This window comes from Sphaeramia orbicularis, chromosome 5, assembly GCF_902148855.1.
Source record: "Sphaeramia orbicularis chromosome 5, fSphaOr1.1, whole genome shotgun sequence".
Classification (NCBI taxonomy): Eukaryota; Metazoa; Chordata; class Actinopteri; order Kurtiformes; family Apogonidae; genus Sphaeramia; species Sphaeramia orbicularis.
The window spans coordinates 9,637,968-9,664,551 of record NC_043961.1 but is presented as its reverse complement, the minus strand read 5'-3'; the positions used below and the strand labels follow the sequence as shown (position 1 = coordinate 9,664,551).

The 26,584-nt window shown below is 41.5% G+C and overlaps 2 protein-coding genes across 2 annotated transcripts in view; one reads left to right on the top strand and one right to left on the bottom strand.

The window, feature by feature from the left end:
• Nucleotides 1-16: 16 nt before the first annotated feature.
• On the top strand, nucleotides 17-15,825 carry trpc4apa (transient receptor potential cation channel, subfamily C, member 4 associated protein a). The gene is made up of 18 exons (XM_030133765.1): nucleotides 17-207; nucleotides 2,283-2,411; nucleotides 2,523-2,639; nucleotides 2,979-3,036; nucleotides 3,149-3,204; nucleotides 3,366-3,494; nucleotides 4,747-4,948; nucleotides 6,507-6,692; nucleotides 6,790-6,932; nucleotides 7,022-7,153; nucleotides 7,275-7,333; nucleotides 7,647-7,832; nucleotides 7,943-8,033; nucleotides 8,128-8,268; nucleotides 8,358-8,469; nucleotides 8,635-8,747; nucleotides 8,886-9,092; nucleotides 13,696-15,825. Exons 1-18 carry the CDS (start codon nucleotides 82-84, stop codon nucleotides 13,831-13,833), a joined length of 2,325 nt encoding a protein of 774 aa, XP_029989625.1. The 5' UTR covers nucleotides 17-81; the 3' UTR covers nucleotides 13,834-15,825.
• The window catches only part of LOC115419111 (myosin-7), a 25,260-nt gene continuing 13,589 nt past the window's right edge, over nucleotides 14,914-26,584 (bottom strand). Inside the window, 21 exon segments of the mRNA XM_075353470.1 lie at nucleotides 14,914-16,515; nucleotides 16,753-16,887; nucleotides 17,759-17,854; nucleotides 17,941-18,045; nucleotides 18,146-18,316; nucleotides 19,060-19,185; nucleotides 19,276-19,479; nucleotides 19,576-19,768; nucleotides 19,867-19,982; nucleotides 20,068-20,192; nucleotides 20,881-21,046; nucleotides 21,171-21,354; nucleotides 21,437-21,633; nucleotides 21,718-21,836; nucleotides 21,913-22,039; nucleotides 22,740-23,129; nucleotides 23,205-23,295; nucleotides 23,661-23,806; nucleotides 23,892-24,068; nucleotides 24,198-24,440; nucleotides 24,525-24,780. Coding sequence (XP_075209585.1) covers nucleotides 16,504-16,515; nucleotides 16,753-16,887; nucleotides 17,759-17,854; nucleotides 17,941-18,045; nucleotides 18,146-18,316; nucleotides 19,060-19,185; nucleotides 19,276-19,479; nucleotides 19,576-19,768; nucleotides 19,867-19,982; nucleotides 20,068-20,192; nucleotides 20,881-21,046; nucleotides 21,171-21,354; nucleotides 21,437-21,633; nucleotides 21,718-21,836; nucleotides 21,913-22,039; nucleotides 22,740-23,129; nucleotides 23,205-23,295; nucleotides 23,661-23,806; nucleotides 23,892-24,068; nucleotides 24,198-24,440; nucleotides 24,525-24,780 — 3,379 coding nt within the window. The 3' untranslated portion in view covers nucleotides 14,914-16,503.

The following is a 26,584-nucleotide window of genomic DNA, read 5'->3' as shown; positions in this document are numbered from 1 at the left end:
GCGCTTCATTTCCTCCAATAATAATTCATCAAAGGCTCCGGTTCCTGCCCGAACACTTCAGTTCAGGAAGAAGAAGAAATAATGGCGACGCTTATGGGGTCCGAGTCCCCTTGTACTGGAGGAAAACGAAGACAGTGTAACGGCAACATCGTCACAAAGTTCACTACCAGTCGAATTACCGGCCAGGGTTTCAGTCGAGGGACCCAGGTAAGAGGAATGTTGAAATAAAACCCTCCGAAAGTTGTTCGACTGAAACCAGGGACTTGCGTTTGGAATGCTGCCTGAAAACGAAGACGTTGTCCTGAAGATGTATTCGTCTCTGTCAGCCTCGGATTTGGGACCAGCTACGAAAATACGGGCTGCTTATGAGGGGCAAACATTTAACTTATACGATACTGAGTACGAGGAAACGGATTGTGTAGGGTGACATGTAAAATAATGCTAACACTACAGTACAAGCCTCGATTCAAGTGTCTCTTTTGTTGTTAGCTCTGTTAGCTTAGCATTACAACGGCCAACTTAACTACGATGTACGAGCACCTGGAATAGGACGTTTCCTCGGTCATTTTTATGTTGACATGACATTTAGGCTCCTCTGTTACCAGGGAGCCTGTAGTTAAATGTGGAAACCTCTTAAATCTCGTAATCGATGAGCGTAACACTTGCTAATGTTAGCAAACGGGGAAACGCCAGCCAGCTTGCTAGCTAAGCCAGCTGAACAGCTCAGGAGATTACGTAACGACACACTAACCACAATAACTATCGTTTCCATAAAAGGATACGCCATAACAGCTGTTAGGACTAGTTAACGGTAGCGAGTTTATTTTTATTTCTACACCAAGTAACATTTACACGACATTTGTAACTTTGGTGAACAGATTAATAGCCGTAGTTTGGACATAATGCTAGTTTACGTCAACTGTTAAGACTGTGATTCCATATCGATGGAGCTTCTGTCCTTATAGTTGGACATACATCAGTCTAATTGGCCCTTATAGACACATGCACCGGTAACCGACGCTACTCTGACGCAAATCCAATCAGTTTATTCTGTAGTTTATTCTATGTGCATGCATTTTGCACCCTGCACTGCGTCTTTCAGTTGATGAGCAAGGTAAAACAATGATGCCTGAATAAAAGCTGTCACAATGTTCAGTTAAGGCTGACTGAAAAATATATTGTCATATTTACATCATCATCATCATAAAAACATCATCTAAAAAACATAGAACTCCAACCATCCCTCAGACCCACCGCCACATATATTCTTCCAGTGAAAGGAAGCTGTTTTGAATAAACTTTTGTCAATTGTTAGACTATGATATGAAATCTGGGGGATTATTATGTATTTGGAATAATCTGGGGCATGGTGAGATTTTTAGTTAGATCGTATATCATCTTTATAGGGGTTTTCCTTGGTTTGTGGGGGGTTTATGTGTTGTTGTTATTTGACTACCTGGATTTGTGCGTCGTGTTGGACATATATTATTACAGTATTTAGGAAGTGACTCAACGAGTCTAATTTGCTCAACAATTTGTTCATAAATTAATACTCATGTTCCACTTTAAAAGAGCTTGTTTTCTGAAGTGAATGCAGTCTGTTTCAGGCTAATATATTTTCATTTCACTCCAGAATGTTAAAGGAATCAGAGTTTTTCTGAGCCGAGGTGCTGCACATTATGTATATTTATATAAAGGTGCAGCATCATGTATGTTTTGAAGCAGACAAAAGTGTATCTAATGCTATTCATACTAGGCACAGAGGAAATTACCAAGCAAATGTTACTTTGAAACACTGGCTTCAGTTTATGTCATGTTTTCAGAGTGTACATATTCAATATATGTGTGATGAATAAGACGTAAATTGGTTAATGTAGTTGCACTAAATTCCTCTTTCCCTCTTCTGTGTTATTCCTACAAGTGAAAGTTTTAAAATGTTTATGAGATCAGTTTGACCTGCAAAAGAGTTCAAGACTGCCACAGTCATAACCAAGCGAGTGAGGAAGTCTGGTGTAATTTTTCATGAATATATCAAAAGCCACAGTTATCTTTTCCGCAGGTTTCGACTCGGGGAATTCCTCCAGCAGATAGAAACTTGCACATGTGCCATCATTCATGGAGGCACTAAACTGGATAAATATACAAACCCTACTGTTCTTCTGAACTTACGTCATCATGTTCAAACCTTGTAAAACTATCTAGGAGCCCTGAAGCAAAACCTACATGTTTTCCCACTGTGGGTATTGTACACTTTATTACAGAAGACTGTTTATGTGTTGTAGCTCCCAGCAGGCCTGCTCCAGGAGAGAGATAAACGAGCCAAGTGGCATGGCATCCCTACTCTGCTGCAGAAGCTCTACGAGAGCAGCCATCCTAACAGCGACCTCTCACAAGCCCACAGCCTACTTAAGGTAGACACATGACAGCACTAATGACATGGACGTACCGATTTTCAAGTCACCAATTGTCAAATATTTCACTTTAGTTTGTGCAGAATCATAAGTGAAATGTGTTTTTGTCAGGTATTATCATCCCAGCTATCCATGGAGGCTATGTCTTTTGTCACAGAGGAAAGAAAGACTGCTCAGGAATCCACCTTCCCCAACACATACACCTTTGACCTCTTTGGAGGAGTCGACGTAAGTTTAAGTCTTTTGTTCAAGCAGTTTAATTTCACTGGCATATGAGATGTTGAAGCCTGTTACTGATCAGAATGTGTTTTTTTGAAGTTATTTATAGTATTATTCAAAGTTCACTTAATTATTCTTTAATATTCTTTATTACATGTAGTATATACATGAAATGAAATCAGCACTCAGGACCGGCAATGTACATTGTAAAAATCCTATAAAAATGAATCCTATATTAAAATAATAACAGTAAAACCTAATAATAAAAAAAGAAAATAGGAAAGAATAAGAAATAACTGTAGTTTAAAGGTATTGTCACTGAATTGTCACTTCCTTGTTTCCCTCAAGCTGCTTGTGGAAATCTTGATGAGACCCACGCTAACTATGCAGAAGAAAAAACCCAAAAGTGAGACAAACTAATATCACTTTGAGCTTGTCTGCTTTTAGATGAATGTTGACATGATTCATGTGATGATATGGGACCAAAAATTGTTGACACTTTGTTTCTGTTGCAATAGTGAATGATGACTTGGTCAAGGACTGCCTTAGTGTTCTCTACAACTGTTGTATATGTGTAAGTATCCTGTTACAACCCACAGAAATGTCAGGGGTGCATCATAACTAACCTCCATGTTACAGATCTAGTCTATAACTACAGGCCTTTTCCTTTCACAGGGTCTGTACTGTTGTATTATCCTAATAAATACATAAATAAATGTGTCTCTTAATGCATAGACGGAGGGGGTCACAAAGAGCCTGGCAGCGAGGGATGACTTCGTTCTGTTTCTCTTTACCCTAATGACAAACAAGAAGACGTTCCTGCAGACTGCAACCTTAATTGAAGATATTCTTGGAGTCAAAAAGGTCAGAGTTTATACTGTCATACAAAGAATGTATGGACGCTGGTTGTTATCCCGTTGACAGCAGATTTGAAAAGGCACGTAAAGATATACAACAACACAGGTTGAGTTTATTAAAGTGGGCTTGTATGAAGAACCTAAACATAGTCAGAGTATTACAGACAGTAGTTCATGGTCAGCACAGCCTGACTAAGCAGAAGGACACAGGAACAAGAGGAGCAGAAGCAAAGCTATACAGTAGTGAGGACATGGCCTGGAGCAAAAATGGGATATGGCACTGGGTTAATGTTACCAGTATTAGTCACTTTAAAGAGCTTCCCCTTTTAAAAGAAACATATGAGTTGAAGTGCATCAACCATAAGGACTGGGCTTTGAATGTAACAGGGCAGAGCTTTAGTTTGTAAACCTAGAAACTAAAGAGAAATGTTGTTTGTGGAGTTGATGACAATAGAAATAGTTGAGCAATGAGCCTACTTTCTTCTTATTCCTGTTTGGAGTTTGTAAATTGTACTTGTTTTTATGGTTTCTTTGACTCTAAGGTAAAGCAGTGAAAGTATCCTGATTATAATGTATTTTCAGTTTCAGTGTGTGATGGTATTTTGGAGTAAATTCAGTAAACCTTTAAGCATGTTGGAATTCAAATGGTCTGAGAAGAAACCACACGTGCACTCTTCACTGATTTTCTAAACTATGGAAACGCTACCCTTTTAATATTTGCTGTCATATTGATAGTGGGTTAAATATGTGATGGACAGCTTTAATAATCATTCATATATTCCACTCCTAAATGGTGCCAATACTGACTGAAATCTACTGAGGGTAATACACTCACTGGCCTTGTACCCTTTAAAAAACCTGAAATGTCACTTCAAGGCCTCTTACATTGTTCATAAGGAACACGCAGAGAAATGTACAAGACAATGCAACATGTGTCTGACTGAAAACAAAAGTGATAAAGTGACATATGGTTTTCAGGTGGGGACAATAAGTACCCTAACAATATTATCCAGAAATAATCTGTTAACAGAAAACATGACTGGATTTCATAAGAACATAACAGATCCTATAATAATGTAGTGAGAAAATGTATGTTGTTCATAGTTAATGTTTTATCCATTTTACTAATTGCATGTTAATAATGTTATAGGATTACAGTACATACAAAGGGATATTTCAGTATTGGGTAAATAAATGTCTCGCTTTTAATTTTATGTCTTTGCGATGTGGTAACAATAAACGTGTTTGTGTGTTTTTAGGAGATGATTCAGTTAGAGGGCATCCCTAATCTATCAGGCCTGGTTCAGAGCTTTGATCAGCAGCAGCTGGCCAACTTCTGTCGCATCCTATCTGTCACCATCTCAGAACCTGATGTGGGAAACGACGACAAGCACACACTTTTAGCAAAAAATGCTCAGCAGAAACGCAACGCTAGTCCCTCTCGGGCGGAGGTCAACCAAGGTAAGTGTCCAAAGTCATGTCATGAGTACAGTGTAAAGCTTTAAAGAAAATGGAGACCACTCATTTTATTCTCCATACATATGTGAATATATGGATAAAAAATTGATAAACTACTTTTCACCCTGTTCTATATTAAAATACATTTAGAGCATTATTTGTAGAAAATTTCAATTGACCAAAATAACAAAAATGATGTGAGTTTGGCTAAGCTTATGTCAGTCTATCAGGGCGACTGTGGCAAGTGGAAAACTCCAAAATAGAGTTTGTAGAACGTAAACACACTTTGCTATTGCGAGCTGTTGGAGCCGCTGCACAGAGGCGTTCTGACCTGACACGGAAATAAGTTCAAATTCATTGAACAGTGTAATAATCATAAAACTCTACTAATTCTCATTCTATATTCTATACTTGTATATAGGGCTGCACGATTTGGGCAAAAATGTGAATCACTATTTTTTTGCTTAGAATTGAGATCATGATTCTCTGGCGTTTTTCACAAAATGATAATTGCACCACTGTCAAGGAAAACGGGTTCTTTTACCTCTGATTCGCGTCTTTCATATCACACCACAAGTAGTCCAGTCACTTATGGTCCCGGTTGCTACGCGACGTCAGCTGATCTGTGAAAGTTTGCAGTGCAAAGAAACTTCCCAGCAGCACAATGGAATTTTTTTAATATAAAATTTTTGGAGAGGGTTAGACTTTTGATTCTTGGTTAAAGGCTGAGTTATCACCGGCAAAGAAAAGAAAAGGAGAAGAAGAAGAACAGCACAGAAGCCAGAGAAGTGAAAGTGAAAACACACTTGGATCTGGACGGCAGAAGAGAAGACAGACATGAGATGAACACCGACAAATGCGAACCTTTATTGGACACCAGTTCAGGTGGGTGACTCTGGCCACTCCTGCTAGGGTTTTCATCCATTTCACTGTCTTTGCCGCAGACGTTCCTCCGCTCCAGTTCACTCTTTCTTTACTCAACTGCAGCCGACAGCGGCAAGTCACATGGTTTAAAGATGCTTTAGCATTGGTTGAGGGAGGAGGCAGCAGCAGCTCTGCATTTGTAGGCATTTGTTTGCAATGCAACCGTGAAATAAAATGCTTAAGAATCGTCCGTGTTTAGAAATGAGATCGCGTACATGTGTGAATCGAGATCACGATCTTTTAACGATTAATCGTGCAGCCCTACTTGTATACATATATTTATCTATAATGTGTGAACACTGAGGCTAAGCTGGAGTCAGATTACTTGTTTTTATGCACAAACTTGGCCAATAAAGCTGATTCTGATGTTTTGGAATAAAAGTAATAGTTCAGAGATAAGTTTGTGGTGTGGAAAACCCCTTGTTTTCAGTCACATTGTTCATCCATCTTGTTATGGCTCCTTTATGACACAGAAATCCCAGCAGCTCTGTGTTTAACGTGTCGTTTTCTTCTTGATCACATTCCAGAGGTTTTCAGTGGGGTTCATGTGTATTCATTTCAAAGGCTTCTCTTCATTTTTCCTAGAATTGTTGAACATTTACGACATGACTAACTGTTAAACTGTCATTCCCACCAGTCACCCTGCTCAATATCCCTGGCTTTATTGAGCGCCTCTGTAAACTGGCCACTAGAAAGGTGTCTGAGGCCACGGGGGCCAACTTCCTGCAGGAGCTGGAGGATTGGTACACATGGCTGGACAACGCTCTGGTCCTGGATGCACTCATGCAGATGGCAACTGAAGAGGGAGAACAAAGCAGCACAGGTGACACCATGGACTACTTTTTGCTTGTTCCTCATTTGGATTCAGTCATTAAAACGTAACTTAGATTTCTGATTGGTTTGTTTTTTTTTTCCAACAGAATCGTCAGATGAAAGCTCTCTGGCCACCAGTCCTCTAAGACACCGACTGCCCCAGTCCATGAAGATTGTCCATGAGATTATGTACAAAGTGGAAGTGCTTTATGTCCTGTGTGTCCTTCTCATGGGTCGACAGAGAAACCAGGTATTTAAAGTATCTTCCTTCTTCAGCTCAGTCCTCTGCTGCAGGTCACAGTAGAACTGTTTCACTGACTCTAATGTTCCTCTTCACAGGTTCACAAGATGTTGGCTGAGTTCCGTCTCATCCCAGGGCTCAATAACCTGTTTGACAAACTGATATGGAGGAAATACACGGCCTCAAATCACGTGGTGCATGGCCAGAATGAAAACTGCGATTGTAGCCCAGTATGAACTTTTACATAAATAACTGAATATGGAAACTGGATCTGGGCACAACTCAAATGGCATTTAATCTGAAATGTGAACTTTTCATAAGCATTAAGGCTCCTTATTTTGATTTTTGCAGGAAATCTCCTTCAAAATCCAGTTTTTGCGGCTCCTTCAGAGCTTTAGTGATCATCATGAGTAAGTAACCTCTAATCTAGTTCCTTTGGCTTCTGAATCCTGTTATTTGTTTCATTTATTTGTATTGTTATGGCACATCTGAAGCCTGAAGCACGTGGTATGGAATAGGAAAGACTTGTTCTCCTTTTCATACTTCAAATCCAGTCCTGCTGTTTTATTTTTATGTGTATATCTGTGTTCACTTTATCGAGCTGTGGCACTGATTGTTGTCATCTGTGTCTAGGTCAAATGAGGAACTTATAAGTTGCCATAATATTCAATATAAGAATATTTAAAAGAATCTGTTTCTGTAAGTATCTTGTCTGTTTGTCAGGAACAAGTACCTGCTGTTGAACAGTCAGGAGCTGAATGAACTGAGTGCCATATCCATGAAGGCTAACATCCCAGAGGTGGAGGCACTGGTCAACACCGACCGAAGCCTAGTGTGTGATGGGAAGAAGGGTCTCCTCACACGCCTTCTCACCGTCATGAAAAGGGAGCCTCCAGATTCATCATTCAGGTCGGCTTTGGAGATGTTTGTAGCTATTTTTAACAATGTTCCTCAAGATTTGTTTTTTACCTGGTTCTGCTTTTTTGAGGCAGTGTTGCTGACTCGTAATGTGTTTGTAGATTCTGGCAGGCAAGGGCAGTCGAAAGTTTCCTCAGAGGTGCAACGTCATATGCAGACCAAATGTTCCTCCTTAAGAGAGGACTTCTAGAGGTGAATATAGTGGTTCAACGCAGATATTTGTTTCTTATTCATTCTTCCCTTGATTTTAACTTCTATAAATGGCTGTTGATTTTCTGTTCCTCAGCACATCCTCTACTGCATCATCGACAGTGGCTGTACTTCACGAGATGTCCTACAGTCCTACTTTGATCTGCTTGGAGAGCTCATGAAGTTCAACATTGATGCCTTCAAGAGATTTAACAAATATGTCAACACAGCAGAAAAGGTATAATGGCAAAACATTGCAAATACTGCTCATGAAGACATACATTTGTCACACACAATAGTTTAACCAGTCTTTTGGTGTGTTTGTAGTTCCAAACCTTCCTGACACAGATCAACAGTTCTCTGGTGGACTCAAACATGCTGGTGCGCTGCATTGTGCTCTCCTTGGACCGCTTTGAAAGCCAGACTGAAGATGTCAAAGGTGGACTGAAGCTTCTAGACTTTTTGAGGAGATTGTCTTTTTAGTTTCAGTCCTTTGGGATTTACTTGAGTTGAGATGGAGGGGGTTGAATATCTACATGATGTTTACTGTTTTTCCTGAAGTGGGGGTTTGAGCTTTGAACTAACTTGTTGTTTTTTGTCCCAGTGGTGGAAGTGCTGTCTGAGTGCTGCCTCCTGTCCTACATGGCCAGAGTTGAGAATAGACTGTCCTTCCTCTTCCGACTCATCAACATCATCAACGTGCAGACACTCACACAGGTCTGCTTTAATTTTCACTTTGTTAAATGTGTTCAGACAAACTCAGGGTATTTCTACCAGGCAGAATTGTCCTGGTGAATTTTCATCCCTCACATGTTGTTTTTGTGTGCATGCTGAATCCTTTTTTTTTTCTCTCAGGAGAATGTGAGCTGTTTAAACACCAGTCTGGTGATCTTGATGCTGGCCCGAAGAAAGGCTAAGCTACCCTTCTACCTCAACGCCCTACGAGAGAAGGAGTACGCTGAAAAGTACCCGGGCTGCTTGCTCAACAACTTCCACAACTTACTGCGCTTCTGGCAGCGACACTACCTCAACAAAGACAAAGACAGCACCTGTCTGGAGAATGTGAGTAGCCCTCATTCTTTTCACGACTGAGGCATCAGTAAATCTCACTAAATCCTAGTTTCATACAAGCACTGACTCAGCAACACCTTTTAATGTTTACAGCCACACCTGTCACACATTTAGGATGCTCAGAACATTCTACTGTCGAATGTAAAAGCCAGTTGGCCTCAAAACCTTAAAGTATTTAGAATACTGGGGGTGTGAAAACACCGAGTTCCTGTAACTACTTAAACATTTGTTAAAATAACAAAATAAAACCAAAGATGGATGATTGTTATTGGTGCCACTGTACTCTGTTCAGTACAGATCAGTTCACAGATACTTGTATGATTCAGCCTGCATTCCACTCATTTTTATTAAGGGAAAACAAATCAGCAGGCGACCTCAGCTGAAGTCAAGGATGTGTTGTTTTTAAAGAAGCACACGAACAAAGAAAATCGTAGAGATCCCCAAATGTAATTCCAGTGTGGGTGTGGATTCAGCACCATTAGTGCTGCTGATTCATATGATCATCATCCATCCTTATTTAACTGACCATCTGCTGCCAACACTATCTGTACGGTAGCACAGACAACATTTCTTTTTGTTTGTTAAAGTCTCAGAAGGTGTTTTTTTTTTTTTTTTGCCTCATGGGGAAAAAAATCCGTAATAACCATTAAGTATATTCAAGTGGTCTGAGGTTTTTTTTTTTCCACATGTTGACTGTTTTCAGGATTTAGAAAATGTAGCTTTGTTTGGAAGAATTTGGCCAATCACAGGAGTGCTTTAAAAAAAAAAACACAGATGATTGACAGCTGTAATGACCAATTAATTAATTCAGGTGTCTCAACCTCACAAACTCATCAGAAAAACACAGGTCGCAATAGTGAAGTGTTTATTTTCTACAAACTGTATTTTGGACTCAGACTCCTTTGAGGATTTCACTTGCCAGAGTCACAGCTCAGTTGAACTCATAAAGCTCTGAAATGGTTTTACGAGTTGACTCCATCCTACAGTCAAGGCCCATCTCCACCGTCTACATGTCCTCAGGACAGCGTTGTCTTGCAGGTTACAGCAGCACAGGCTAGTGGAGTTAAACGGCTACATCAGCTACATCAAAATATGCGCTCAATGTTATTTCAGGTGACTTCAGTCATGTAAATCTGACAGACATTTCACCCAGTTTTTACCAGCATGTCACCATCACAACTGTGGTAATAATATACACATAATATACAAAGTATATGCAAACATTAAGGACTCATACAGATCCATCCCCGTCCCCATGTTGGCCTCTCAGATCATGTCCCTGTTGTCATGGTTCTGCTTACCAGCCTGTTCTGAAAATCAAAATTAGGACCAATGGCCCTGTAGCTTACCGGCCAAGTTATAAGCTTTGGGAAATGTATCCAGATGCCATTTATTATCACCCAGTTATGTGTATTTGTTATATTTCAGAAATAGCCCATGTTTTGGTCATATTCCAATCAGATCTGTAAAAAAATTCAAATTCCAACTTGATATCATTGATACCTACTGACTTATTGTATCAATCCACTTCCTATCTGTTATAATGGGAAAATTTTTGAAATTCTCACCAAATCCAGAATCAGATCCGGATGGAAATAATTTAAGTATTTTGTGCTGACATCATCATAAAGAAGCTGTATACCAAGTTTGAAGTCAATCAGAACTGTAGTTTTGGAGAAAAAGACGAATGAAATTTTTTCCCCATAAGAGCCCATGTTGAATTTTCCCCAAGTTCCCAGATCCAGAAGAAGATCCCGATCAGCATGTGGCCATTATGTTTTGGTCATCTCCCCATCAGGGCTTTACTGTAGAAATTTCAACTTGATATCATTTATATTTACTGAGTTATTGCATCGATCCACTTCCTATCTCTTATAATGGGGAAATTTTTCAAAGTCGCATCAAATCCAGAATCAGATCCGGATCCAAATAATTTCTCTAACTTTTTATGACATCATCATAAAGAAGCTGTATACCAAGTTTGAAGTCAATTGGAATTGTTGTTTCGGAGAAGAAGACGATTGAAAGTTTTGTAACAGACGACGACGCCGGACACCACATGATGACGATAGCTTACGGCCTGTCGGCCAGTAAGCTAATAATAAGCCAGTTCACAAAACTGACACTGTGTGGCCAGATGATGGTGCATGTGTATTGCAGGATTGATTTGAATGCACAGCCTGGCAGATTTTCAGAGAAGCACCCTCCCATGATGGAGGAGTGGACCCAGAACCAGAGGAGAGGGCCCAGAGGAGTGGACCTGGAACCAGAGGAGAGGGCCCAGAAGAGTGGACTTGGAGGAGTGGACCCAAAGCAGTGGACCCTGATCTGCCTGATTCGGAGGAGTGGACCCAGACCCGGAGGCTGCATCAGTCACTGGCTACATGAGGAACAGTACTGAGGATGTCACCATTAGGAGGACTGTTTCTGTCCAGGCTGACCAGAGACTGAGGTCCACGCTCTGCTGAGGACACGTGACACAGTGTTCAGGTCCGGTGACGAACATCTACTCAGGAAGAAACCGGACAACTGGCATTAATAGAGCAAAAGCCTCCTGTGATCAGAAAAACGAGGACCATTTCTTCTCAAAGGACCCTGTAGGATGTGAAAGGACGTTAAGAACATCACAGACTACAAGGACAGAGGAGTAGAGTGTCCTCCTTCTGTTCCTAATACTTGTAATAATGTCTTTGCTCACTTCGAGGCCTTAAACAGTTCTTCCTGCACCCGTGGTATGATATCTGCTCAGCCGCAGACAGAAGTGCCATCTGCTCAAAGGACTGTCGGAAGCAGCCTGCCCACAGTCAGTGACATGTACAGCATCAGGAGCAGGACTCCACCCACCCTGTCCACATCCTGTTGGTCCACCTTCCATCAGACAGGATGCTCCACAGCATCACAGCCAGAACCACCAGGCTCAGAAACAGCTGCTACTCAGACGCCTTTAGACTGTACGACTCAAACCACAACTGAACACAGGTTTGACAGAACCTCCGACTCATAGAAAGGACGACTTAAACCATAAAGTTGACCTAACAGTTAATATTCTGCTGTTGTAACACAACGGACCACCCACATGTTCAGACACGTCAGGTTTTCAGTATCGCCACTTGGGAAGATATTTGTGAACTGTTTCAGTAAGGTAAACACTGACTTCATTTACAGACAGATGTAAAATGACTTTATATACACACAACGTCATATCATCAAATCGTGTAAATATACACATCACTTTTAATTGGTATTAAGTGGTTTGTTATCTGTACGCATTATAAGCTTTCCACGTGTATGTTCACGCTGCGTCAAATACCACGCACTGAGTTAGGGTTAGGGTAAGAGGTTAGGGGTTATGTGAACTGGAGATCTTGGCATAAATTGACACGTGATCACATGGCGTTGACTAACGCACCAAAGGACAAAAATGCATCCGTATAGCATGTCGAAGGCCAGTTTTTGCCCTTAGTCGGGTAAAGAAAAAGTTCCCAATGAACTGTTTCCATGGTTGATTTAAAGGACTGTTCCTCTAGTGTTCCTGTTTACAGACTGCTGTGTAAATTAATGTATTCAAAAAGTTTCAACGTCTGATTAAAAATGTTTTAATGAAATGTTCTGTTTACAGGAAATATGATCAGATTTAGAATATTGTCATTTTAATCATAAAAGTGGACGATCACTGTCAGGTTTTATGTGTGGATGAGAATCCCAAACATTTGTTTATTTTTTATTGTTTTGCAAAATATATTAGTGTGGACTGTGTATATGTTTGTTTACAAACAAACAGGATTCCATAAACATGTCCAGTATTTATACAAGTACAGATTATTACCTCTAATGTCACTAACGCAGGGGTGTCAAACTCATTTTAGTTCAGGCGCCACATTTAGCCAAATCTGATCTGCTGTGGGGCGGACCAGTGAAATAATAACATAATAATATGGAAATAATGTCAACTCCAAACTTTCTTTTTTGTTTTAAAGTGAAAAAAGTAAAATTATGTCCTGAAAATGTTTACATATACCAACTATCCTTTAAAACAATGTGAATATAATGAACAAACTGACATTTCTTAAGAAAAGTGCAATTTTAACAATATTCTGTCTCAGTTTTTCATTTATACATGTTCATTATAACACACAGATCCCAGTGGATCTACAAATACACACAAACATTTAATAACAGACTGAATATTGGTACATTTACACTTCAGACATTTCAAAATGTTAATTTTTGTTCAGGTTATTTGGTTTTTATGAAATGATAGTTTTTTTTAGTGTAAATACAGTAAAATGACATGAAAATGTTTACATTTACAAAGAGAAACATTTGGAGTTGTGTGTATTTATATGTCATTATGAAAGTATTGTACTGATCCAACCCATTTGAGATTAAACTAGTCTGAATGTGGAACCTGAACTAAAATGATTCATATCTTAAGTGTAATTTTTGTATTTCACACATTCATCCCAGGGTTCAGACTGGACCCTTTGGTGGGCTGGATTTGGCCCCCGGACCTCATGTTAGACATCTGTGGTCTAATGAGTAAAGGGAACCAACCCGTACTAATGTGTGGTTCCTGTGCTGTTTCCTCTGTCAGAGCTCCTGTATCCCCTTCAGCTACTGGAAGGAGACGGTGTCGGTGCTGCTGGGCTCAGACAGGACTTCTCTGTGTGCCATAGCCACTTATATTGACGAGCCCTTCATGGATCTGGACAAAGACCTGCTGGAGGATTGACCCCTCCAACACCTGAACTCAGTGTGCTCGGGGATGGGAGGGGGCGGGGCAGGGGAGGGGGTGGGGGGTCACAGGGAGCATGGACACCCACCGCTGGTGAAAGGCTCCTGGGAGCTGAGCGTCCAGCGCTTTGTGTCTGCGTCATGGACGTAAAGACTCACCTGTTTACGTCTGTACCTTCGCATGGAGGACGTCGTCACCATAGGGGACGGCATTTGCCTGGTTCTTGTCTTCTCACTACGTTGCTTTCTTTCTGCAAAAGGAAGAGAGGGGGAACCTGAGCCCACCTGAGATCAGCCGCACATGGTTGAACGGACCTTGGGAAATGACACGTGCTTTGGTTGTTTGCTTTAGGTGATGTTGAAATAGAGCCTTTTATAAAACCTATACAAAAGTCTATGAAAAAATATGTATGATTCAACAAAGTATGTTAGAAAAAGGATCCCACACCTAGACTTTGACCAGAGCTGTGGGGGCCAGTGGTATGTCCCCCGTCCACCCCCACCCCCTCTGTCACTCCCTTCAGGCTCTGGGTGAAGTCATTGCCCCTCCTCTGTCGGAGCTGTGAGGACGCCCCCTCCCCGGGGGTTTTAGGCAGGGCTCTTGTCAATCAGTAGGACTTTGGTTTCCTCTGTCTGTGGGTCTGTTTTTATTCAAAGGCGTTGGTTTATTGGTGCTTTCTGGCTCGACTCGGCACATTTAGGTCACACGTGGGCCGACTGACATGTGTCACAAATGGCAGGGGGGGTTCCCACCTTCAAACACCCCACACACACCCGTGGCTTCAGAAGCTTCACCCAGGGACTCTTTTTCTTTTCAGGTTATTTTTATTAATTTGTTGAAAACAATGGCTTTTAGCTCTGGGTAAACTGTAGAATAAAACATTGCACAGATTAAAATTGTTTTTATTGTTTATTATATTTTAACACATTTGTTGATTATTAAAAACATCTTCATTTTGTAACAGAATTTGTTGTCCATGTTGTGAGAGATGATTTGGGAAGAAAATAAACTATGCAGGCGCTAGTGTGAAAATGCCACATGTATTGTTTCACTCCCCAAATGTTTTTTTTTTTGTAATTTTAAACATCAATCACTTTCTCTGCTGTTTCTACAAACTGAGAATGACAATCTCTTTCTTTTTGCATGGTACAACTTGGCTTTGGTTGAAGGACAGACAGTCTGACTTCTTTAGTGTCTCAATGTAAACAGACCCAACCTGACATACCTACACATGAATGAGCTACCTCATATTTTGTCCTGACCACATACAGATCAAACGACTTGTGACGGTGTACAGTTAGACTCCCAGCATGTCATGGTTCAGAAACATGTTCATATGAATGTAAAAGGGCATTTCCTCTAGTTGGCCCCCGCTGACATGACTTAATAGTGCTATGCCGCTTTGGGATGCAAACACATGTCCTTAGCCTTTTATTTGCTTTTGGCTAAATAACCACAGATGTTTCCTTCTTTCTAGCTTTTGTGATCATTCAGCATGTCTTAAACCTGTTGGTGGCTGTGCTCATACTTTAGTTCATCTGTTTTTTACAGTGAAGCTGATGCACGTTCACTAAACAGGTGCTTCTTTCTTTCAAATTCTTTGCTGGATGCCTGAGATAGTTGCTCTAGTTTCTTGCTAACATGATGTGATTTGACACAGGGTACTTCTGCAGTGGTGTTTCACTTGTATGGTTGTGTATTATTGACCCCTCATCACTTTGTTCACTCGACACAGAAGTCCGTTAAGCTTTTGTTCTGAAAATGTGAACGTTGTAAGCACTACAAGTGGACTTCTGCAGTGGTGGAGTTCCCTCTGTTTGATACACAGAACAAATGGTTTGCAACAGTTCCACTGTTTGTCATGTGGTGCTCCTTCTATTTTTACTCGTTCAATAGATTGTATAGAAATGGGTGGAATCTTCTCTTCGTGGCCGAGAACATGCTGCATAGTGTTTAATAATAACACAAATAGATTTTTACAAAAAAAAAGACCCAGATATTTTGACTGTAATTCCTTGTAGGTGTTTGGTGAGAGTCAGGACAATAGACCCATTTGGAGCCGATTGTGACCGTATTTATGTGCAGGTAGATTCTTACATTAGAAACTCCCATTTCTAACTGCTAGAAATGTGCTTTTTGATGGAAAACGATTGTATCAACAGCGTCTATAGCAAAGAGAACAATCTTTTTGAAAGTGGATAGTATTCATGCTGTAAAGTCCAAAACTAGAATATGTTTAAGAAAAGTATCCGTATTGTTTTTCTCATTTACACTGACACTGATTGGGCAAAAAAACCCTACTCCCTTTGCACCATCAGTTTCAGTTCTCTTTATTCTAACCCTGTATGACCGTCAACAAACAGAAGAATCTAGTTTTGGTTTCACGTTAAATTATAATCACCTTGTAACCAACAGTTAACTTTTCTGTTTCTTCTCTAATGCTGGTATTAAACCTCATTTTTTTCTTAACAGCTATTTGTCAAATTAATAATATAATAAATTCTTGTTAAAAGCCTTTCTGTCGGATTTATTTATCCAAATGATCACACATGAAACAGTCACATGGAAAGGTTCAGAAGTCTTTATTGGGGCGTGTCCACCCAGGCTGACACAGCTGTTGCAGCTGGTTGGCTGGGATATGTTTGGCCACCACGTTGAGCCGCAGCATCACTCAGCATGCTGAAATACACAAGCATGGGATGTTTATTAGCAACCACATACACAGTGTCCGAGATACCCATGAGCACACACCGCCGATCACATGAGAGCGCTATGTGAGGTCATCTTCAACAGAGGATTACATCCAGTCTCTTCTAAGTTTAGTTGTTGTTATGAAGGCTGCCGGCTAATTTTAATAAATGTTTTCAAAGGTCAGACAAGTATTGGGCATAGTGTAATATGAAGGACTTGACTGACCTTGCTCCCTTGGTCGCGGGTTCGGACCCGGAGCTTGTTGACCTGTGTTTCTGCCATATCGGCTCTCTCCTCTGCATCGTCCAGCTCATGTTGGACCTTCCTGTACTTGGCTAAGTTGGTGTTTGCCTGCTCCTCCTGCAGGGACAAGGATATTCCAGTCAGAGCTGAAGGGTTTATAAGATGTCTACATGTTTTTTCCACAGTTAGTTCACGTTTACAGGGTTCGTACCGGTGCTTGAAATCCTTGAAAATGCTTGAATTTCATTGTTGTGTTTTCAGGGTCTGGAAAGTGCTTGTAATCCTAACTGTGATGTGATTTATTTAATTATTTTTAATATTAACTCTACCAAGTTAGATGCTAAACCACAGAGGTGATAAATTTAGAACTAGAAAAGCACTCAGAGTGCAGACCTCCGCCAAGGCAGATCAGCCCCCTCCCCCCAATTTAATCATTTGTTCCTTTCGCCAGTATCAACATTTCCCGAAAATTTCATCAGAATCTGTCCATAACTTTTTGACTTATTTTGCTAACAGACAAACAAACCCTGATAAAAACAGTACCTCCACCATCCTTGGCAGAGGTAAAAATAAAACTTTGTCAAAAAGTAAATTCCCAGGTGTTCTCAGGTCCACTCCAGGTACATTTATCTGAATCTTTAGCTCGGTTCCAGTGTTCCTGAAGATTGAACTCCTCCTTTAATTTCTAAACTTTTTGCTGTTATGAAACAGAATTGTAGATGTTTATACAAAATGCAATGTACATCATTGTGATAAAAAGTGAAAAATAATCCTGAGTATGTTCTTGTAGATGTGTGTTTGACGTCAGTGATAAGGTGCTGTGCTGGAAACATTTGAAAATGACCCTTAAAAATGCTTGAATTTGACCTTGAAGAATGTGTTGAGGCATCTGATGTTTGGAGATCTGCTGGACCCATAATTATGTATTAAAAGTAATCAGTGTCAGATATACTCCATGGATGTTGAAGTGTTGTCATAGTTGACTCACCGCTTCTTCAGCCTGTCTCTTGTAACTCTTCACCTTGGCCTGCAGCTTGTCAATGAGGTCCTGCAGACGGACCATGTTCTTCTTGTCTTCTTCAGCCTTTAGAGACAATATAAAAAGTACTTTATATCCTTCCAACCTGTGGATCTCATAGCGCTCTATGTGGAACCATCCTTTTGGTTTACCTGGTATGAAAGCTCTTTGATTCTTCTCTCAAACTTGCGTACTCCCTTTTGATACTCCTGGCTCTTCTTCTGCTCAGATTCCAGCTCGTTCTCCAGTTCTTTGACCTACCACCACCACCCCAGAGCTCAGTACGTATCCGTGTTTGTACAGTGGTTCTATAAACATGTAGTTTCTGTGTATGTTTGGATGTGTCTCAACTCTCACCCTGGCCTCCAGCTTCTGGAGCTGCTTCTTGCCGCCCTTTAGAGCGATCTGCTCAGCTTCATCCAGACGCATCTGCAGGTCTTTTATGGTCTGCTCCATGTTCTTCTTCATCCTCTCCAGATGAGCACTGGTGTCCTGTTCCTTCTTCAGCTCCTCTGCCATCATAGCCGCCTACAAATGGACATAGGATTGGTGTTAAAGTGTCCTTTAAGGACCTGGAAAGTAAAAAAGTTTGGGTGTATCGGTGTGTGGGGTCAAGCTTTGGAAATGGGTTGGGGGTCAATCACAGGCGTCCAAACATTCAAAATATAAAAAAAAAAAAAAGTAAAAAGAAATGGTTTTGTCAAAATATCTGGCTCACGGAAGGGTGTGATCTTTACTTGGATTGTCAGGTGGTTATATTGTATGGTGTGTATGTGTGTATACATGGGAATGCAGACGTGGGTTGGTGTACAGATGTAGATATAAATTGGTGTGTATGTGACTATACATGTGTACAGGTTTGTAGGGGTGTGTATATGGATAATCATAATCTTATGTTGTATAACGTGATTAAGCACCAACAGTCTGAGGACTGGAATTGGGGGGTAGGACTGGATAAGCAATGGCTTCTTCCTACTCCCTTTCAGGCACAACAGTTGTTCTTTTTTCTATTATTCTATTTTTTTTTTAAATTTTTGTTTTGTTTTATCCCCCCCCCATGGTTTGTTTTAGGTTGATGTCTGAAATAAACTAAAGTACCCCAGAAGAACCATCAGAAGCCTGAAGTGGACTGTCAATCAGCTGCATACTTCAGACCTCCATCCAACCTCTTATTCATTGGGGTAAATACTTGATGTCTTGCAGTTGTAAACATGCACTTTAGGTTTAATTCTGTCATTAACTTCTTCTCATGGATACTTGAGTGTTCGTACATCAGTGATGGCCTTTTTGGCCTTCTCCTCTGCATTACGACACTCCTGCACAGCGTCGTCTACTTCGTTGGACAGCATGGACAGATCCCCCTCCAGCTTCTTCTTCTGGTTGATCAGCCCAGTGTTCTGGAGCAAAAGCAGACGTGTTCATATACAAACTGACATGTCCTCAGTGCGTCTGTCTGTCTTCACTCTGTCCCTCCTGTCCTGTCTTACCTGGGAGTGTAATAAGTTGACTCTCTCGGTGCACTCCAGCAGCTCATGCTCCGCCAGCTTGCGAGCCCGGTCGTTTTGCTCCAGCAGAGCCCGGAGCTCCTCCACCTCCGCAGCCAGCAGGTTGTTTCTGCGCTCAGTCACAGCCACCTGCTCCTTCAGCTCTTCATTCTGGTGAATAGTCTCATCCAGCTCCATCTGAACATCCTGCAGCCACAGATCAACCAAAGGTTTGAACATCCTGAAGGATGTTTCAGCAAAGTTGAGGACATTTGAGGCATTCAGTAGACCCCATGGACTCACCTTAATCTGGACCTGCAGGTTTCTCAGGAGTTTCTGGGACTCTGCGGCCTGCCTGTTGGCGTGGTTCAGTTGGACCTCCATCTCATTCAGATCACCTTCCATCTTCTTCCTCAGACGCACCGCCTCGTTACGAGACTTGGACTCTGCATCCAAAGTCGCTTGCATGGACTCCAGCGTTCTCTGGTGGTTACGACTAAAAGAATGAGAGATGAAGGGACCTGTTAGGAGGATGTATGTAGGAGTCTGAGGACCAACCCTCAGATCAGACAAACATAAGACAGTGACTCTCACCGAAGGTTGTCGATCTCTTCATCCTTCTCAGCCAGTTTCCTGTCAACTTCAGCCTTGATCTGGTTCAGTTCCAGCTGGATGCGCAGAGTTTTACTCTCTTCATGCTCCAGAGTGCCCTGGTACACACACACACACACCCTTAATACTGGATGTCATGGTACAGACCACCTCCCACACATGCATAACATGAACTCTTCTTACTTCAGCTTCCTCCAGTGCAGCTTGAATCTCACTCTTCTCAATGTCCAGACCCTTCTTCACCTTCTCCAGCTCATGGATGGTCTTCGCTCCCTGACTGATTTGATCTGTCAGGTCAGCGATCTCCTCTGAGGAAGCACAGATATAGAACATGCAGTAGGAACCGAGGACAATCAGACATCCTCTGTGTAAGAACCAATACATGATGGCTAATAAGAATGAATGTTCATAAGCTAATCTGTGCGAAGTTGCAAATTTCTGATTTTCTTTGTTGCTATTTAATGCACCTTCACTGTGTATGTGTGTCACATGACGTCTCAGCAGTCAGGAAAAAGAGAGCTTATGGAGCTGACATGATGTAAATTAACCTTTTTTGTTTTAATACATTTTTGGACAGTCTTGTCATTCGCGTCACAATACAACTCATACATGGTTTTTGGAAAGTAAGTAAATAAATTTTATTTATAGAGCACTTTTCACAGACAGAGTCACAAAGTGCTTTACCAGTTCAAATCAGAATCAAATCAACTTTACAGAGACCCAACAGAATCCTCCAGGAGCAAACACTTGTGATTGGTGACAGTGGCGAGGAAAAACTTCCTTTTAACAGGCAGAAACCTCGAGCAGACCCAGACTCCTGAAGGATGGCCGTCTGCCTTGACCAGTTGGGGTTAAAGAGAGAGAGTAAAGGAGGAGAAAAGAGAGAGCGATAGAGATATAGAGAGACTGTGGGGGGGGGGGGGGGGGCGGCACATGGAGTACAAACAGAAGATCACTACACTCTGTATTAAGGCCTGTGTCTTCAGTGTCAGGTACCTTGGAGGTTCTTGTTCTCCCTTTTGATGGTCTCCAGATGTTCTAGAGACTCTTCGTAGGAGTTCTTTAGTTTGAAGAGCTCTGTACTCAGGCTGCGAGACTCTTTTTGAGAAGTCTCCAGCTCTGACTGACACTCCTCGTACTTCTGTCTCCACTCAGCCATCACCTGGAAGGAATAATGACACAGGTCTTCAACAGTGTCTCTGACTCTGTAGATCAGGTAAGTAATGAGTCAGACCTCCAGCCCAGATGGACCAAAGCACTGTGATGTCATGTTGATGAGTAGGTACCTTGTCAAAGTTGCGTTGCTTCTTGTCCAGAGCGGCGGCTGCAGCATTGGCTCGTTCCAAGTCTATGACCAGGTCTTCAATCTCAGTCTGGAGCCGGTGCTTCGTCTTCTCCAGGGAGGAACACTTGGAATTGGAAGCTTCCACTGTCTCCTCAGCCTCCTGAAGACGTGTCACCAGCTTCTTCCTAAAAGACCAGTTTTAGTGTTACTCTACATACGTCATCATTAGGAACCATCACAACCTACACGTTGAACCTTCTCCCTCACTTGGCTTCCTCCAGCTCCTCCGTCCTCTGGATGGCATCAGTTTCATACTTTGTCCTCCACTGAGCCACCTCCACATTGGCCTTGGACAGTGCTCTCTGCAGCTCAGACTTGGTCTCCTGCTCCTCATCGTACTGCTCCCTCAGCAGATCGCAGTCGTGTCGAGACGACTGCAGGGCATGGGCCAGGGCGCTCTTGGCCTACAGAGACACAGGAGTAGAACATTACCTGAGGGAACTGGAACCAACCCCTGAAACCATCTGAAGGTTGTTTCAGGAGCTAACCTTATTCTCCTCATCCAGCTGTTTCTTGAGCTCCTCCACATTCTGACAAAAGGAGTTCTTTGCCCGCTGGAGCTGGGAGACCATGGCTTCCCGCTCTTCAAGCTTCCTGCTGAGCTCAGCTGCAGATAGATATGATTTACTTACAGGTCTGTGACGCCCAATTTTCAGATGGAAGTTCCAATAAAGGTTCCTTACCGCTCTCTGCCTGAGCCCGGGCCCTCTGGGTGTTATTCTCACTGAGCTGCCTCTGGAGCTCCTCCACCTTCGCTTTAGCCTCATTCATTTGATCCTCATACAGGCGACACATCTTCTCTGAACTAGCCTGTAGATTAAGATGGAAGCTGTAAGTCTGTGTGGACGTTCTCTTCAGTTATGTCACAGGTAGGGCTGCACAATTCAGCAATTTTAAATCAAAATCGGATTATTTAATTAGGAAGATGTTTTAACAAAGGGTAATCATCAAATTGAATTGAATCTCTCTCATGTTTTTGGGCCATGTGCCTCCAGGCTATCATAGGCTCCTCCTCCAGGCTACAGTAAGCTCCTCCTCTGGGCTACCATTGGCTCCTCCTCCAGGCTACCGTTGGCTCCTCCTCCGGGCTACCGTAGGCTCCTCCTCCAGGCTACCATTGGCTCCTCCTCCTATCTGTGAGAGCAGTCTCCACAGTCTTTGGTCTCCACACACCAGTAAATAAATACTGTTTGCTAAGGAGAGTGAGACGTTCGTGGCTAAAAATAGTAAGAGGAAGTTGTTTGTGTGGAATTGGTTCAGCTTTGAAGTTTCCGATGCAGACCAAACCGTTCTTCTCTGTAAACTCAGTCTGAAGGCGTATCAGTCAAAGACAGCAGCACAACCGTCTTATTTCATCTCTTCAAATACCATCAGTGCATTGCATTGTGGGCTGAACATGAAAATGACATGCTGACTAAAACTGAACCACGAGTTTTTAGAGGAAAAAAATGTGGATTTACATTTTGGCCCAAATCGTGCAGCCCTAGTTTGCACCTGTTTGTTTCCTTACCTTTCCTTTTGACAGCTGTTCGACTGTTGAAGCCAGATCATCTGCCTCCATCTTGGCCTCACTTCTTTCTTTCTCCAACTTCTGCTTGATTCGCTGTAAACTGTCGATCTGTTCGCTCAGCTCGGCCACACTGTCAGCGTGTTTCTTCCTCAGGGCTGCGGTCGTAGCCTCGTGGTGCAGCATGGCCTCTTCCAGGTCTCTGCGCAGCTTCAGAAAATCAGCCTCTCTCTTCTTGTTGATCTCAATCTGGGCGGACGTGGCCCCCCCTGCCTCCTCCAGACGCTCACTCAGCTCCTCCAGCTCACGGGCCACATCTCCGCGCTGCTTCTCCACCTTGGCTCTGCAGGCTCGGTCCGCATCCAGCTCTTCCTCCAACTCTTCTGTTCGAGCCTGGAAGAGAAACTAGAGTCACATACTGGATCCAGTTGGTGTTAAAGACACCTGGGGTTCAGAACCAACGTCCACCTGGAGCTCCTTGATCTTCTTCTGCAGTTGGTTGACCAAGGCCTGCTCGTCTTCAATCTTCGAACTCATTTCATTCATTTCAAAATCTTTTCTGGAAGAAAACAGAATTATGTTAATAGTTATTAGGACAGGATTGAGTATTTTGTGGGAATATTATATGTGACAGTATTTTGTATCTTTATTTTCATTTTTGCACTTTTCATTTTATCCATTTATTTTTCTTGCTTAGTGTACAGTTAATTTTCTTTTTTTTTTTTTTTTTTAATTTAGTGTAAATCGTTTTAATTGTACATCTTGGTTATTTTTTATTTAGTTTAACTGGTTTTAATTGTACACTTTATTCCTTTATTTCATTTTAGTTTAGTTTAGTTGTTTAGTCACATGAAGGGAACTCCTGTTGCTCAGTTCTTCTATGGATACGACAGTAAACTTCTAGAACGTTACATATAAACTCACTTTTTAAGCTTTTCCTCCAGTTGCTGCTTGTCATTCTCCAGGTCCATAATGGACTCCAGGGACAGTTTCAGATCTCCCTCCAGTTTGCGTTTGACCCGTTCCAGGTCCATACGCAGCTTCTTCTCTTGTTCCAGAGAACCCTCCAGCTGATTGACAGACAGAAGACAAATGTTCATATTTGGATGCTCTATGAACAGATTTATTGTTCTTTGGTGTGATGTTTGAACTCACGTCGTCTACTTGTTGCTCCAGCTTGGCCTTGGCTTTGGTCAGAGTGTTGACTTTGTCCTCCTCTGCCTGCAGGTCATCCAGAGTCTGCTGATGAGCCTCCTGAAGAGCCTTCTTCTCTTTGGTCAGCTTCAGAATAGTTTCATCCAGAGCTGCCATTTCTTCAATTAGATTCTTCACCTTAAATCAAATGAATAAAACACATTAGTTCGTACAGATTCATTTTTTACAGTGTACAGTCCACTAGTTCTGCTGTTGGGTTTCTTTCAGGAGTTAATCTCTCTCCTTTTCCTTTTCCTCTCTCTTCACCTTGTTTTCAGTGGCATGTTTCTCCTTTTCCACTTTGGCCAGGGTGATCTCCAGGTCATCGATGTCTTTCTTCAGCTCAGCACATTCATCCTCCAGTTTGCGCTTCTTGGCCAGAACATTAGCGTTCATCTCCTCCTCATCCTCCAGTCTCTCCATTAGTTCTTTGACTTTGGCCTCCAGCTGGATCTTAGTTTTGATGAGCAGGTCACAGCGGTCTTCTGCATCTGCCAGATTGTCCTGCTCCTAAAGGACAAAAAAAGGGTTTAAAAAATGATGCAGTAGAAGGTCCAGAAGAGCTGCAGATGTGAACCTGTGAGCAGCACTTACTGCCTGCAGCTGAAGCGAGAGGTCATTCTTCTCTTGGATCAGGCTGACCTGCCGCTCCTCCAGCTCTTTCCGTTTCAGCTCAGACTTCTCCAGAGCCTCCTTCAGCTTGGCCAGCTCCTCCTTCAGAGAAGCCAGCTCTTTTTCTGTGGCAGCGCTCTTCAGAAGAGGCTTGATTTTAAAGAAGAGCTTCATCCAAGGCCAGTGTTTGACAGCGTTGAAGGCCCGGATGTTCCACTGGATGATCATCAGAGCCTCTCTGAACATGGAAAACAGGATGGAAGCACGGGACAGTAAATGTACAGTATCTGGACTGTAACTACACCAATACACAACAGTTCAACTATTTTCCACAATACTGATGTCTAATCTTTGTCATCCATCTGTATTTTCTTTGTATCCTCATCATCCTGGATCAGAAATAAATTTAGGCCAATGTAGGATTGAAGCAAAAGTTAAATGAAGTTAAGTGCTTTATGTATCTCTCATTTGTGATTGGATTTTTACAAACAAAAATTAGAGGATTTTTTTTTTTCCTGGTCAAAAATTGCAGATTCATCATTGCAACAAGAACTACACTGTAAGAAAGGGAATATCTGACTTTGATAAACTGACCTGAATGTGGAATATTTGTCTTAAAATACCTTTTTTTTTTTTTTAGCATTATTTACTTATTTAGACTTAATCTTGTTCAGATTATTTGATTTGTTTCAATAATTTTCCTCTTGTTCTACCCCACTGAGATATTACAACTAATTTAAACAATATTTAGAATAAAACCAGCTCCATTAGTGAGGAGGACACAGGAACTGTTTATCCTAAACACATTTTTACTTAGTTCATGCGGTTTCCCCCCCCCCATTTTTTGTTTATTTGGAAAACTAAATCATCCAAACTTCCCTTTCAGGTACATTTCAATGTCCACACCTCAGTTGTGGATGAGACAGTGATCGAAGCTAATTCAAGTTTTTGTTTTATGAAGTTTTACCTCTAAATACATCTATATGGAGTCATTACATCTGAATAAGACCATATGAAAAATCTTACTATGAGACTTGAAACAAGTATATTCTGTTTAAATAAGAATTTTATCATTCTATAATCTGTGAATAATATTTTCTTATTTGAATAAAACTTGATTAGTGTACTTTTCTTCCTGCACTGACAGATGTACTGAAATAAAACACTGAACCCAATAATGATTTGAATTTTCTTATATTTGTTCAGGCTTTTTTTTGCAGTGTAGGCTTTTGTTGAACTGAAAGAGATTTTTTTTTTTTTTAATTTAACCTATCCTTTAATTGCTTCTATATTTTACATTGATATTATTCTAGAACTTTATGTTGATCTTTTATAGATATTGTATTTTACTTGTTAATAATGTATGAAAGTTGTTGGTTTGTTGTGTCTTTAATTATTGTAACTACAGCAGATTTGGATTAATGAGAATTTAACTGTATTAAATAAAGCAGATATATACATATAACACCCCCCCCAGGAGGAAACTGCAGCCACTTCACATCAGATTTTTTTTCTCATTCCCATTTTAAAATATATAAGTAAAAGCTGTTTGATAAAAGTTGTAGCTGTCATTTCTGATCATGTGTCATATTTCAGTTCAAATCTGTTCTGTCAGTGTCAGAGGGTCAGATGGATTTATCCTGAAGTTCCCTTTTATTTATTAACTCACTTGTCCTTGCTCTTTGATTTTTGGCACAACTATCCTCCTGCTTGTATCTAATCATACACAGAGGGATGCGACATGAAATCATACACCTAATGCTGCTATTGATGTTTCATGACTGTGACCAAACAAGGTTCACAGATTGATTTAGTCTCAGTAGGATGGCGTCTCACAGCCCTAAATATGGACCCAGAGCAGAGTGGTCAAGGACTTCCTGTCAGTGTTTAGTGGGGGAGTTTGAGTGGCTGTGCACACACCGGGGTGCAGAGGGGTTACGGCTGGGAGGTGACTGAATGGGGGGGGTGGGGGGGGGCATTGCATTTTTGACATGACTCCATGTCGGGTGCCTCTCAAAGGTGAGCGTCTGCGTTTATTTAGA

Excerpts from the sequence above, each read along its gene's own strand:
- trpc4apa (XM_030133765.1), top strand. The coding sequence starts at position 82 with ATGGCGACGCTTATGGGGTCCGAGTCCCCTTGTACTGGAGGAAAACGA. Across the intron at positions 3,037-3,148 it reads GCAGAAGAAAAAACCCAAAA|TGAATGATGACTTGGTCAAG; the intron begins GTGAGACAAACT and ends CTGTTGCAATAG. Across the intron at positions 4,949-6,506 it reads TCGGGCGGAGGTCAACCAAG|TCACCCTGCTCAATATCCCT; the intron begins GTAAGTGTCCAA and ends CATTCCCACCAG.